Genomic DNA, 15,388 nt, shown 5'->3' on the forward strand with positions numbered 1-15,388 from the left:
GAAATTGTAGTTGGAAACCTGTTTAGTGGTGTAGTTTAGAAAGATCAAATGTTGCTTCTGGAGTACTGTGAAACATGGTGATCTTGGTTGTTAAGTTGTTCAGGCTATGGCATTTGTTGTTATTGATCACTTTTGATGAATAAATATAAATATAATTAAGCTGCTTTTGTTTTTATATGTTCGTTTATTCAATTTTAAAGACTGCAGTAGGCTACATGATTTTGTAATAAAATAAGGCATTATGAATTTGTTGAACAAAGTAAGAAGCCATCTGTTGAAAATTGAAACTTAAGACATGATACCATAATAATAGAATAAGGGAATCATCATAACAGCCCTTAATAATATAGTTATCCAAAAGAGTATTCAACTAACTATATCACTGGTTGCATGTCTTAGCATCTAATTATATAATAACGAAAGCAAGGGCAACACAAGGTCCCTAATCAACATAGTTATCGTAGCAAGTAATCTGATAACCAAAATAGACACAGTGTCCACAAGTTATTGTCCAAATTATCTATTCTTCCTAGTCTCAAACTTTTAAAATTAGATCAACTACTCAATTCTTGTTAGGATGTCTAATCCCTGGAGTGGGGATGAACTTAAAAAGTCTTGATGCAGTTCTTGAAGTTGCTACAACCATGGTCTCAACTGATACTCCTGTTGGTACACCTTGGTTCGTTGGAGCAGTGGGTCTCACAATTTTTTTCTCTTGATGGCAAAATGTCCCAAAATTAGCAACATTGAACCCTAACTAAACTCTATCTTTGTTATGCGACACTAAGCCAGAAAACAAAAAATGCAAACACTCACAAACCCAAAACTAATTAAACAATACACAATGTAACTAATATTTTATTTGAATAATCTGTTACTTACCTTAAAGACTTGCACAAGAAAGTTCTGTAAACATCGTCAGGAAGTCCGTTAGTGGTGCCGTTTGAAGCTTCACTTGGAGCGTTGTCAGCAACACTGTCAGCGTCTTATTCAGCTCCATAGGTAGAGTGTCGTTGTTTTGTCGTCTTCAGAGAGAACATGAAAAGATTTTGGATATTCTGTAATTAGGAGAAAGGGAAGAAGGGTTAAATGGAAATCCAAGGCATGTACTATACGCACCATTTCAATCCCCCACCTAAAACGACAGCATTTTTATTTGGGAGGCAGGGACAGATCGACCCATGTCCATTTTTAAATTGACAACTTGGCATTTTAAGGACATCTGGCAGCCAGCTCATCATTGTTAAGTGACACGTATGCTTATTCCATTTGTTTTCAACGTTAGAAGACACAGAAAGACCGTCATGTCTCACAAAATGCAAAGACAGGGATCAGGACGTACATTTTTCTTTTATAGGAATTGCTATGAAAAATGGACATGTTTACTTAATATAAAAGAATTTATTATACACTCAAGATATGTTATTTTATTCTAATTCTTTTGGATCTCGAATTAACTTGATACTCAGAATTTCTTGCAGGTATCATCTTTATTCAGTTCGAGACAAATTAAAAATCTTCATTTATATTTAAAAGATCGTCCATGTAAATATTATTGAACAAATATATATATAAAAAAAATCGTATATAGTGTATATTTTTCACATTTAAATAAAACTAGTTTTCTGCTCTGTTCAACTAAATTAAATATATAATTAGATGATTATGATCTTGTGATTATTACAAAAATTCATCAAGGTCATGTGATGATTACTACTTTTATAAAAAGTTTGTTGATATATTTGTCAATAACTCAATGCACAAAAATAATTTCAATTTGTTTGGCTCTTTTAAATTAATGAACAATATTCAATAAAATACAATTTACCAATTTGATAGTACATAATTTAATATATCTATAAAAAAAACTTTAATACAGTAATTGTTCACCGAAATTAAATTTGTTTCATAATGCCTTGAAATTTTAATTTTTCTTTCCTCTAATTAAAGGAAAGTACCTGTCTAACTCTGTCCTGTACTTGCTTCTGCTTCCTTTCTACCTTTAATGTATTTTAAGTTTTTAACCCCTTTTTCAAAACAACATAGTTCTTTTATTTTGTATATAATAATAATAGAATGGAACCAAAAAGTGAAAAGTGAAATTCAATAAAACATATTTCACTATTTGAATATTCTTCTTTGTCTTTATCAATTATGTTTAGATTCTATCTATAAAATTCACTAATTTAACTTCGAAATTTATAATTAAATTTATCTTTAAGCACACTTTTTTATTTCTTATTATTTTATCATTTCTAAAATTTTAATAAACTTACCATCTTGATCAAGTTGGTGTTAGTTAGTCTCTATTCAAATATCTTATCATCAGAGGGTAAAAGCAAAAAGTAAGGATGTTGAATTATACTAAGAATGGCCTTGCGTCTTCTCTGAAGTATATGGTATCCTTTTCTATTAAATAATGTCTATAAAAACAGGACATTAAGACAGGGAGATAGAGATATAAAATCGTGTTTGGCAGAAAAAATATAGACAGAAATAATATATCTAGAGATATTGAATTAATGTATTTTGTGTCTATTTTGACAAAAAGACACAAAAATACTAACAAGAAATACAAATTATTTTTTATTTTTTTATTAATTTTATAATTATATTTTTTATTATTATATTTTTCATCTCAAATTTTTTAAATAAAAGAATAAAAATAAATTAAATTTTCATAATTTATTTTAATTTATCGCCAGACAAAATATAAGAATACAAAATTGTGTTTTATTCTAACAAACGCAGGCTAATGTACATACCTTGCACTCATTGATTGCATTATTTCCACCCCCTGTGAAGGAATAATCATTTGAGTCTACACTCGCAAAGTCACATGTAAGAACAAAGTTGAGTGTGTCATATGGTTCATGAGATTATATATGCACATAATTAAATTGAGTATTTAATTTGGAGACCCGTGACATGTATGTAGACCAAAGGGAAGCCAAATAACATTTCAATTAATATTCTCCCCCTAAAAAATGTGGCATGTTGAAGATTGTAACCTTCCATTGATTTTCCCATAAAAAACAAATCCCTTTAAATTTGAACCGCCATACTCTTACTCTTACCAAACCCCAATCACAAATCCATCCAAGGCAAAGCCATTGTCAGAAAATAAAAACCAGCGTCCTCTAGCGCCCACCACCACCACCATGTGAACCCTCCCTTAATTAAGTACCACTTTTCCTTCCTCATCTTCTCAACATTATTAATTTATTATTGCATCCTTATAATGCACTTAATAATGAAATTGTACTTATTTTTTATTTTTATAAGTATATAAAATTATAATTTTAAGTTATTTTATTAAAATTAATTTAAATTATAATAATTTAATTAATAAAAAAAGTAACATATTATACGTTTAAAATATTTTTTTAATATGATGCTAAATGTATCAATTCTAATATTATTATTAATTGTTTTTATTAATTTATTTTTTTAATAAATTAGACATATATAATCACCAACAAATATTTATATATTTTATTTTTAAGTAAAAACATATAAAAATTAGTTCAAAATAAACAATAATAAATTCATAAATAATTTGAATGCACAAATTTTTTTAATAAACAAAAAATAATTTAAAATCAGTAAAAAATAACTCAACACTCTTTTTTGATGCCTGTAAAATATATACCTGAAATAACATTATGATAATTTTAATACCCTCAAGATGTAAATATGGAATAAGAATGTATTATCAATTAGCACATAGAATATTTTTTAATTGATAGTAATAAATTCTAATAAATTTGTCCAAGAGATTTAGAAATTATCTTTTCATTATAAGTTTTTAAAAACTTCTCTATATACCACATTCATCGTATAATTATCTTCCAAGTGTCTGTAATCTGCAACAGCACTTACAGACCGTCTTTACCCTTGATAATGTAACATACAATTGATCACTTATTTGGTTTAGGGTTGTTTGTAGGCTTAATTGTAACATGTAGTAATTTTTAAACTAATAGTTATAGTGAATTATTCAAAAACTTTTTTGTAAATAATTACTAAGGGATCCGAAATGAAAAAGCACCCAAATAACTTAGTTAATTAAGTGCATAGTACAGCACAACAGAACATATAGAATTATTTTTTGTAATATCTATTTAGTTTATTTTTTATTTGTATTGTATGTTATAGTTATTTTTTAAATATTTATTTAATATATCATATGTTAATACTAAGAGTATTTTTTAAAAAAGATATATTTATAAAATAGATATAATATGATTACAAATTTAACATAAATAAATTAAATAAATAAAAGATTAAACTAACATACTTACCAATACCTGGTTAAAATTTTTAAATTGGAGAATAATTATGTATTCGGTTGTTTGATGATCATATAGATGATTGAGCAATTGGATTGTAAATTAATTTCATAGTGTGCACCTTTTTTTTTTTCATTTGTAAATGAAAGCGAAAATTAAGAGATATAAGTAATATGTAATGAAAAAGATAAAAAGATTTTGCATAAAAAAGATAATTATTACAAAAAAATCTCATTGTAAAATATTATAATTTTACATAGCGCAAATCATAAAGATCAACACAATGTATTAGTCATTTCTCCCTATTTTAATCATGATATAAGTTTTTTTTTAAATCAAGAGTCCAATAACATCTTTAAAAAAAATAAATCAAATGCACTAAATTAAGAACAAATAAATGAATAATATAAAAAAATTACATATTTTTACATGTACAGATTAAAGAGAATTTATCAATATAATTTATATTAAACGATAAAAATAACAATATATTAATATATGAATATACTTTTAGAAAAAGTCACAATATAATTTCAAACGTTTTAATAAATCAACTGTTAAAATTTTTGCTATGGTAAAATGATACTCTTATATGATTTTTTGGCAAAATTAAAATTAAAAAAAAAACAGTTTTATGTGGGTTAATATCTACTTACTATGTACCAAATAAATGGAATCATTCATTTATTTGTTTCAATATAACAACATAAGCAACAAAAGTGAAATGATTATTAAGAATTTTATGATCATCGACCGTATTTACTATACGTGACTCCTTCTTAAAAGTTATTCTGCACACGTATGCAGTCGGAATATATATTCTACTTGATTTCTTAATTGCAAAATTTGAGAAGATATAGACATTTTCTTCGATCAGTTCATTCTCAAATATCTTTGACAAAAAAATTTTAATTGAATAATGAATTTTATCACACTACAAAACAAATTAAATATAAAAGCTATTAGCACTTATAAAGCTATTAAAACACACTGTTTTTGACTCGTATAAGGGTTTACTAATCAAATAAACTTAAAATACGAAAAAAATATTTATAAACCTAGCATCACTTAAAAGAATTATAAAAATAATCAACTAACCTTATCATCTATTAGAACCATTTTTATGTAAACTATTTTAATTTTATCAAATTTGGATGGAACCTCCGTATCCTTATAATTCTTACCTTATTTTTCATACTTTCTCATCACATAATCTACCATAAGTGATACTATTGATAGAATCATAGGTAATAGCCATTAGATATGAAAAATAAAAAATAGAATAAAAACTAAATTACGAATTTTTTAAATGATAATAAACATGAAAAAAATTTACTATTATTCATTATGTTTTATTATTAATCTTTATGATTAATTTAATACCAATACTTGCTCGGTATATATATTATATAGTATATACATTAATTATATGATTATTATTCATTATTTGCTTCTTCTATTTTGCTAACTTCTCTCATTTAGTTCTTTCGAAGGAATATATTACTATTAATTGTGAATACTTACTATAATTATAATAAATTTAATTATTACTCTAAATAAATAAAATAGATAATAATTAAAATTATTTTTTAGTCATTTATATTTAATATTTATTATAAATATAAAGAATACACTAATTAATGAATAGAAATATGAGTAGAAAATAAAACACATCAATTAAAATTAAACTTATTAAATAATTGAAAATAAATAATATTTGGTAATTATTTTAGCATTTAATTAAAATTTATTCTTTTGTAATGAGATTAGCCAATAAATTTTTAATTATTTTTATCGTATATTGTCTAATAAATTTTAATGAATAATATCTAAAATAAGTAAATCAAATAACAATGATTTGAAATATATTTTTAACAAATTAAATGCGAGAAATAAAAATAAAAAAATTGATAAAGAATAATATTTATAGATAAAAATAATGTTTTTATTTTGGAGGAAAAAAAATATATGAAGAATTGTTTAATAACTCATGTCATGTATGTGATAATAAATCAATAACTCATATCATGCACGTGATAAGGTTAAAATGATAATTTTAAATTATTTTATTGAAATTAATTTGAATTGTAATAATTTAATTAATAAAAAGAACAACATATTATGCGTTCGTTTTTTCTTAATCTAATGTAGTTATCAATCATTTTTATTAATCTACTTTCGTTTTCTAAATTTATGATTGAAATAACAATTATAAATATTAATAATTAAATAAATCACTATATTATAATTATTTACGTTTTATTCTCAAAATAAAAAACATACTTTTTCTTTTTTATTAAATGATTTTCTTATTTATGTTACCCCATATATTCATCGTTTAGTCAATAATTTCTTTTTAGGATATATTTATTTATTTTTTTTAAATAATTATAATTTTTTTATTTAAATATACATATATATTAAATCACATCATATATCAATTATTTTTAAATTTTTTTATTATAAATATTTTTTTTAACCTACAATCATTTCATGATTTTTTTTTGAGTCTACAATTATTCAATAATTTTTTATTCTTTATTATGAATATCGTCATATGTGTAATCTTCATAAATTATAATAGTTTTTTAATTTATATATATATATATATATTAATTTTGTTAAAAAATTTAAATATTTTTTATTTATACATATATATATATATATTATTATACATAAAAATATTTAAATCACACATATTAATTATTTTTTTTATGATTATTTCTTTATATATATATATATATATATATATATATATATATATGATTAATTTTTATTCTATAATCGTGCAATAATTTTTTATTTTTTATATTTATGTATATTCTCTAATCGATCTCCATTCATACGCATATTAACAATTTTTTTAAATAGTAATGTTTTATTTTTTTGTTTCACATATTTTTATATGTTAGCAAGAAAAGCAAAAACACGTTTTGTGACTCTTTTTCTTTTATTATGCCTTAATTTTAATTAATCAATCTTGTGTCTACATAATATAATTAAACTTTTAGTCACTCTAATCTTATACTTCTTTTAATAATTGCATTACTAATCTGAAATACAAAAAAAAAGAAAAATGTGATACATATATTCAAAAAAAAAACTTAAAATTTAGAAAAAAAATTATATTAAAAAATTTACAAATAACATATCCAAGAAGAATAGTTGTAATATATAAATTGAGACAACAATTTAAATTTCTCTAAAACTAATTTAATCAAATACCAATATTAGAAATAAATTATTTAAATAATATTTAATTTATTCTAGTATTTAGACACGTATAGATTATAGTCATTTTCATAACGATAATCAACTGAAACATCGTAAGTTTGAACATTTAGAATTCGTGCAAATTCAGACCATCCCGTTATTAAATAAGCTTCATTATTCGCTATCCATGTAATGCGGTAAGGTATAAAATTGTCACACCGAAAAACTAAATTGACCTTTATTATCTCTAATGGCATTGCATTGATGCAAAAGAATGCCGGTAATTTATGAAAAAAAACACAATATGTTATAAAATTATTTTAATTATGAAAAGTTTAAAATAAGAAAAATTGAATATATTATCAATCGTTAAAATTGCATCTTCGAGTTTAACACAAATTTACTAAAATTGAACTTAAATTGAGGAAATTCAACTTCATTATGTACTCCACTTCGAATATTTTCGGGCAGACGTAAAAAACATGGAGGGAATGGAACTTGAACTTAGCATACAAAGTTATGTAAAAATAATTTCTCAATAAAAAATCGAGCTACTCTCAAGAAAACTAATTTTACCCACATTCCATTAGGTTGGTCATAATATGTGAGTAGATCCAATTATCCTTCGGTAACGCAGAGTTTACTGCCCTTTCGTTGGACGTTTACATCCATGTAATTATAACCTGAATCAGTGAATACAACTTGAGATAGTATTTGATGAACGTGGTGCATTATAAACGATTGCAACAAAAGATAATCACACTAGAATATTAGATGAAAAGAATAAGTTAGCATAAGAACAATCATTAAATTATCAAAAAATATATATATAATGGAATGAGTATATAAAAAATACTATAAAAAATTATAAATTATACCTTAAAAAGATCAACTTGAAGAAAAACGAAGACTACACTATTATTCTATGAAGTCTTAAAAGAAGAATAATAAATTTAAAAAATGAGTTGACTCTCAGATCTAGACTCACGAACTACAAAAAAAAAAACTATATACAGTCTTTATTAGAACAAAAATAATTATATAAATTAGTTATTATTAAGTTAATTTTTTATTATTTACATTATACATCATATATTTACCGTGATTGAATAAACCATTATCATATCATATACATTTTTAGGATGATTAGAATAATAGATTTTTGTTTTTAATCTTTTAAGGTAGATATCAATATTAATTTGTCGAAATTACGATTAATTTAAATTATATTACAACGATTGAAAATTAAAATTATTGACTATTAACATAATTATGATTAAATGCTTATTTGATGTATAATTATAAAAAATTATTGACAATTACCTTAATTATGTATTAAATACTAATTTGATGTATAATGATTGACAATTAATATAATTATGTAGAAAATAAAACATAGCAACTAAAATTTGATCTACAATGATAGACAATGTTTGGCAAATTATTTTGGCATTTAGTTATTGATTATTATTATTATTATTATTATTATTATTATTATTATTATTATTATTATTGGGTCATCATTAATGTAACAATTTACTATTAATAAAATTATATACATAATGAATGAGAATTAGAATGGTATCAATATAATTAAGATGATTAAAAATATTTTTGATTAATACTTAGTTTAATAATGTATTAAATATTAATTTTATATAATTATAATAAAGATATTTTTCTAAATTAGTATAATTATATATTATTTATTAAATATTAATTGTAACATAATTGTAATATTGTAATATAATTATAATAAATATATTTTTTTAAAATAAATTTAGAAACGAGTATTTTTATTTTGGAGAAAAATAAATTTATAAAAAATTGACACCTTATTTTTATTAGTTGATAATATATTAAATATTAATTTTACATAATTATAATAATATATTTTTTAAATTAATATAATCATGCATTATTCATTAAATGCTAATTGTAATATAATTGTAATATAATTATAATAAAAATATGTTTCTAAAATAAATTTAGAAGAGAGAATAATGCTTTTATTTTAGAGAGAAAATAAATTCATGAAAAATTGACGTCTCACTTTCATTAGTCGAAAAAAAATCCAATTTGAGTATATTATTAAGTAGATAAGTAATAAAAATTTTATTTTATATATTAACTGTATAAGTAATAATTATTTTTTTACACCACCGTATAAAAAATTATTCAAAAAATATAATTAATAAATGAAAATAAAATCATAGTATTTATTATAATAAGACGTATATGTTTATTTGAACAATTGAACTGTCATTTCATAAATAGAAAATATAAAGTAATTAATAATAATTTATGTTTGGAGGTTCTTCTTTACCCTTGTATATATATAAAGACACCATAGACATAGGCACGGGCCAGTTCTATTTAAAGCCACGTTGAGTTCTCTGTTTCTCTCTGTGTCTGTCTCATCAGGTTTTCAGATGGGTTTGAGGGTCCATTATTCTTCATTGTTGGTGTTGTGTGTGTTGTTGTTCCAAATACTTGTGCTTGTGCAGCAAGCAAAAGCAACAAAGTTCCAGAATGTGAGTGGGATAAGAAGACTAAGAGGGAGAAAATCAGTGGTAGGTGGTAGCGGTGGGTGCAACTTGTTCATAGGGAGTTGGGTGATAGACCCATCATTCCCACTCTATGACTCATCAAGCTGCCCCTTCATTGATCCTGAGTTTGATTGCCAGAAATATGGTAGACCTGATAAGCAGTACCTCAAATATGCTTGGAAGCCTGATTCTTGTTCCTTACCAAGGTACTATTATTCTTCCTGCATTTAATATTGTGCATGTTTTTCACAAGTCCTATGCTTAATTATTGATTGTGTTTTGATGTAGGTTCGATGGGTTAGATTTTTTGAATAGATGGAGGGGTAAGAAGATAATGTTTGTGGGAGATTCACTGAGCTTGAACATGTGGGAATCACTCTCCTGTATGATTCACGCGTCGGTGCCCAATACCCAGACCACCTTTTTGAGGAAAGAAGCACTCTCCACTGTCATCTTCCAGGTTTTACTCTTTCTTTTTATTAAACTACTCTTATATCTTAGTCTATGGCAACAATAAAAAAGTCTTGTACCCCACAAATTCAGTCCAACAGAATGTATAATAATAATAAAGACTAAAATTAAAACTGAATTTATGAATTCTGTTGGGCTGAATTTGTGGGCAACGAGACTTCTTTATTATTGTCATAGACTAAGATAGAAAAGTAGTTTAATACTTTTAATTTCTTTCAATATAGAAACGTTTTAGATGCACTAGCAGCAATGGATATTTCAATAATTGAGATAACAAATTAAAATTATTGACACTCCGGTATATTTAGTACACTTAGAATTCTTCCATAAATATATACTGCATTTACATCTACATATCTTTGTCTTCTTTCTCCTTTCCTATGCAAATCACCACTCTCTCTCTCTCTCCCTCTCTGAATATCACCCTTCCCAATTTTGTCTTCATTTTATAACCTCCCTTTTGTTTGTTTCTCCGTGTTGCTTTTTCTTTTATGATTCATTCCCTATTTTCCTTTTTTTTAAATGACGTGCATTCCCCATATTGCTTTTCTACCTTATTTTATTTTATTAAAAACTTCAATTTTGTATTTTTGTTTTTATAAAGGTCTTTCCAATTAGTAACGTGTTAATTAGTTTAAGTCCATTAAATACTACAATATTTCGTTATAAAATATCAATGATTTTTCAAGCTACTCAATTAAAGCATTTAATTTGTCAGGTTGTCATATTCAAAACTGTTCATTAATTAAGTTGGGTTTTGAGGGAGAGTTCCTAACCACAATCATCATTAGAAACCTCCATCGTTTTGAGATAAAGCTTAATATAATTGATGAGCTAAACTTTAATGATAATAGACCTTTATCTTTGTAACCTAAATAATTATGCTCCTTTTCCATACTACACCTTGGGCATGAGAAGATTCCTTTTCATGGGCCAGGAGCAATCAAAGATTCAAAACAAATAATAACAGTAAAAACCAGAAAGTACTAGCTACTGACACAAATACCACAAATATTAAAAGCCAATGTTTTTATTACATTTGAATTAATATTACTCAAACTAATTTTTTTGTATTATTATACTATTACTAATATAGTCTAAAAATAGAAAAAGGACAAATTAAACAACTTAATACAAATTTTTTCATTGAAAGGAAGCCAAAATTCTACTCATTTTATTAGGAGAAAATTCAATTTGATTTCCACCTATAAATATAGTTTGTTTTGAGTTTACATTTTTAATTGAAGGATTTTTTTTTATATATAAACTATCATTTTATTTTACTAGCTACCATGCTTTAGAAGGAAATAATAAATCTTTATTTTTCAAATTTCTTTCACATAATTTTAAAATAATATAATTTTCTTATTATAACTGGCATTAAAAAATACAGTACATATTAATTAATCACAAGCATAAAAAACAAAAGCAAAATAGAGGCCCTTCAAGTTGTTTAATAATGAAAATCAAAATAGAAAAATGAGATTTCAACACTTAATTGCATCATTTTCTGGCTTTGATCTAGAGGTTATCTCCATCGTTTGACAGGCTGTGAGGGAGACCATGCCAACCTGTGATTACAAGTTGGAGTCTCCCCCTCAATTATTTTTGCTTCTAATCTCATGGTTTATTCAGTATCAATCAAATAAAGAACATGGGAAATGTTAGAATATTATTAGCATCGATTAGTATTGATTAGAATTATTTAACAAAAAAAAATAACTTATCCTTCTTAAAGAGGATATTATGACTCTGATACTATGTTAGAAATAATTTGTGTATTATTGAGTGTATGCTAGTTGTTTATTCGATACAATATAAATAGATATTTATAGGTACTAAGAGAATCATAATAATAAAAACGTAATCTCCTATAATAAATATTCAAATATACTAAATAATACTAATTGATCCTAATTATATTCTAAGAGGAGTGATCTATAAATATTATTAGCCATTTTATGTTATATTAAATAATGCCATTCGTAGCCTCTAGCATGTAATCAAATGTTAAAACTTAAAAGCTACAAAATGCATTATGCTTTTGATTATTGAAACTCGAATAAAATTTCAGTCCTAAAATTAATTAGTCACAAAAAAAAAAGTATATAGTGGCTCTATGTGCAGAGCAGTGGATAGTATGTTTGCCTACAAATTATATTAAAATAAACAAACAAAAAGTCCAAAGTTTGGTTAATCAGTTTTCCCATGTTCAATAAGCTAACTATTTCAACATTTTTCTCCATAAAATTATGTGGATTTAAAAACGTTTATGTGAAGATTCCCTTAATTCATAAAATATATAATAATAGTGGTATTACACACTATTGAAGAGAAATTGTGCAGCAGAAAGTGATTGGATAACATTATTACACATTTCCCATTAAATAATTGATCTTGACAGAAGAGAGCATATTTGTAGCTTGATTAATTGATTGCTGTGTCCACGTGAATATAATATAATATAAATATATTTTACATGAACAAGAATATAGAAATGTATAACCGAATGGATAAGTAATAAGTGAGTGCTAGTTGTTTAGCATTTATAATATGAAATGAATCTGAGCCATTGAAGGGGGGGTTGGTGGTGCAGGACTACGGAGTAACCATACAGCTATACCGCACCCCATATTTGGTAGACATTGTTAAAGAAAACGTTGGGCGGGTTCTCACATTAGACTCCATTGTTGCTGGGAATGCATGGCAAGGAATGGACATGTTGGTTTTCAATTCCTGGCATTGGTGGACCCACACTGGAAAATCTCAAGGGTATACATATTTTATATTCTTCAACTTCCACCATAACACTATATTTAGAGAAACAAGTATTGCTGGACAAGAGTACCCTAAGAATAATGAATGGGTGGTGATTAAAAGTCTTAGAAAGAGTCCAAAATGCATGTGGACAATAGTAATAAAAAGGTTTGCAATTTTGAGGTCTAATTTTGACTAATGTTGGTGTTTGACAGATGGGACTATATCAGAGATGGTCCCAATCTAGTTAAGGACATGGACCGTTTGGAGGCATACACTAAGGGTATGACCACTTGGGCTAGATGGGTTGATCAAAATGTTGATCCTACAAAAACTAAAGTCTTCTTTCAAGGCATTTCTCCCACTCACTATCAGTAAGTAACTCCTCTACTACTATAACAGATTTTAACTCCCATTAGTCTGAAATTTATGTATTTTCTTTGAACTCAAATAGAGGCAAGGAATGGAATGAACCAAAGAAAAGCTGTAGTGGTGAACTTGAACCATTGTCAGGGTCAACATATCCAGCAGGACTACCTCCTGCAACCAACATAGTGACCAAAATACTCAAGAACATGAATTCTCCGGTTTATCTACTTGACATCACACTCCTCTCTCAGCTCAGAAAAGATGCACACCCTTCTGCTTATAGTGGAGATCATGCAGGCAATGATTGCAGCCATTGGTGCCTCCCAGGGTTGCCTGATACATGGAACCAGCTCCTATATGCAGCACTCAGCATGTGAAAACAAAACAGATCCTTACACCAGAATTTTCTTCTTGTTTGGCTCGTAGATACTGCCAAGGGCTGAAATCATATAAACTGTAACATTATACGATTCATGAAGGACAAGAAAATAATCTACAGATTTCAAGAACAGAATAGCTTTCTTAGAGTTATCAAAATTGTTTGCATATCAAGAAATGTACTTACCAGGCTATGTAAGAACTATGAACTAATTCACTGAATGATATTGAACTTTAGCATTGAAGTTAAATTTAATATGAGTGGTCATTTTCTTCACGGAATCAAATATAGCGACATGTTTGGGCTTGTATTTACACAGAATCTACATCCCCGGGATACACGGAAGCATTGACAGAAACCTTTCAACCACCAAAATGAAGCTTAGAATGGAAGTTTGGTTGAGATTTGAGAAGCTTTGGTTATCAACACATAGATAAAATAAAAAAGAACTTGATTGCAATATGCTAAAATTCATAATTGTAGGACTACTACACTACAAGGGTAGAACAATGTATAACGTAAGATCACAAGTGTACTTATCATATCATCATCCAAAAGGGTGTCCTTTACTCATTTTGTATTCTTGTTCCAAATGAAAAATCTGAGATTTTATACGATTCTCTTAACACGTGGACTTAGCCTATTGGATGGTTTTGGTTCTTGGAAACATGTGACCAAACCCATAACATTTGGCAAATATAAAAATATCATAAAAACAGAACGTGTACCATGAATCTTAGAGCATCTTGAGAGCACGTCGATTGCATAGAAAAGGGAAGAAGACAAAGAAGAGGGTGGTCCGAGGGATGGGGCACGATACGAGGAACAAGACAATGTTTCATAATGGAGGAGGAAGACTGGAACAGGGATGGGAGAAGAAGAGTCCTGGCAGAGAAGAAAACAGGGTCTTCCTCTTTTTCTTTGGACATACTTCAATGAGGCCTTCCTTCTTGGTCAGCATTGTTTGGGTTTTGGTCCAAAGTTCAGTGTTTCAACATGCTCTGGATAACAGGATTTTCACCTTGGGCCTCGGCCTGTTGATGGCCCAACTCAATATTATACTCACCATGGTGATGTGAATAGGAAAGGTACATATTATTTGAGTCTTCACTATTAATTAGTTTTTATTTTATTATTTTTTAAAATTTAAATTGAAAAAAAATAAATTTATAGTATACAAATTTAGTTAATGGTTAATGGTTATCACTTTTTAAACTATACAAATTTGTAAAGTAACAACTAACAAGCGCTGCCGATTAGTACATGCACGTGATAGTTAAGTGAAGAGCTAGGAATGAATGAGTCATTTGATAAAGAGACAGAGACAGAAAGACTAAGAATAAAAATTGAAACAAGAA

General features: G+C 26.2%; 1 protein-coding gene across 1 annotated transcript; it reads left to right on the forward strand.

Moving 5' to 3' along the window:
* The first annotated feature begins 9,753 nt into the window (after nucleotides 1-9,753).
* LOC112714487 (protein trichome birefringence-like 38) lies at nucleotides 9,754-14,285 on the forward strand. The gene is made up of 5 exons (XM_025766092.3): nucleotides 9,754-10,260; nucleotides 10,343-10,514; nucleotides 13,122-13,297; nucleotides 13,498-13,656; nucleotides 13,737-14,285. Exons 1-5 carry the CDS (start codon nucleotides 9,938-9,940, stop codon nucleotides 14,026-14,028), a joined length of 1,122 nt encoding a protein of 373 aa, XP_025621877.1. The 5' UTR covers nucleotides 9,754-9,937; the 3' UTR covers nucleotides 14,029-14,285.
* The last annotated feature ends 1,103 nt before the right edge of the window (nucleotides 14,286-15,388 follow it).

Source organism: Arachis hypogaea, chromosome 10 (genome assembly GCF_003086295.3).
Source record: "Arachis hypogaea cultivar Tifrunner chromosome 10, arahy.Tifrunner.gnm2.J5K5, whole genome shotgun sequence".
Taxonomy (NCBI): domain Eukaryota; kingdom Viridiplantae; phylum Streptophyta; class Magnoliopsida; order Fabales; family Fabaceae; genus Arachis; species Arachis hypogaea.

What these genes read in the sequence shown, in the direction of transcription:
- LOC112714487 (XM_025766092.3), top strand. Translation starts at nt 9,938, where the DNA reads ATGGGTTTGAGGGTCCATTATTCTTCATTGTTGGTGTTGTGTGTGTTG. An exon ending in GATTCTTGTTCCTTACCAAG is followed by an intron (nt 10,261 to 10,342) that starts GTACTATTATTC and finishes GTTTTGATGTAG; the next exon opens with GTTCGATGGGTTAGATTTTT. An exon ending in TCTCCACTGTCATCTTCCAG is followed by an intron (nt 10,515 to 13,121) that starts GTTTTACTCTTT and finishes TTGGTGGTGCAG; the next exon opens with GACTACGGAGTAACCATACA.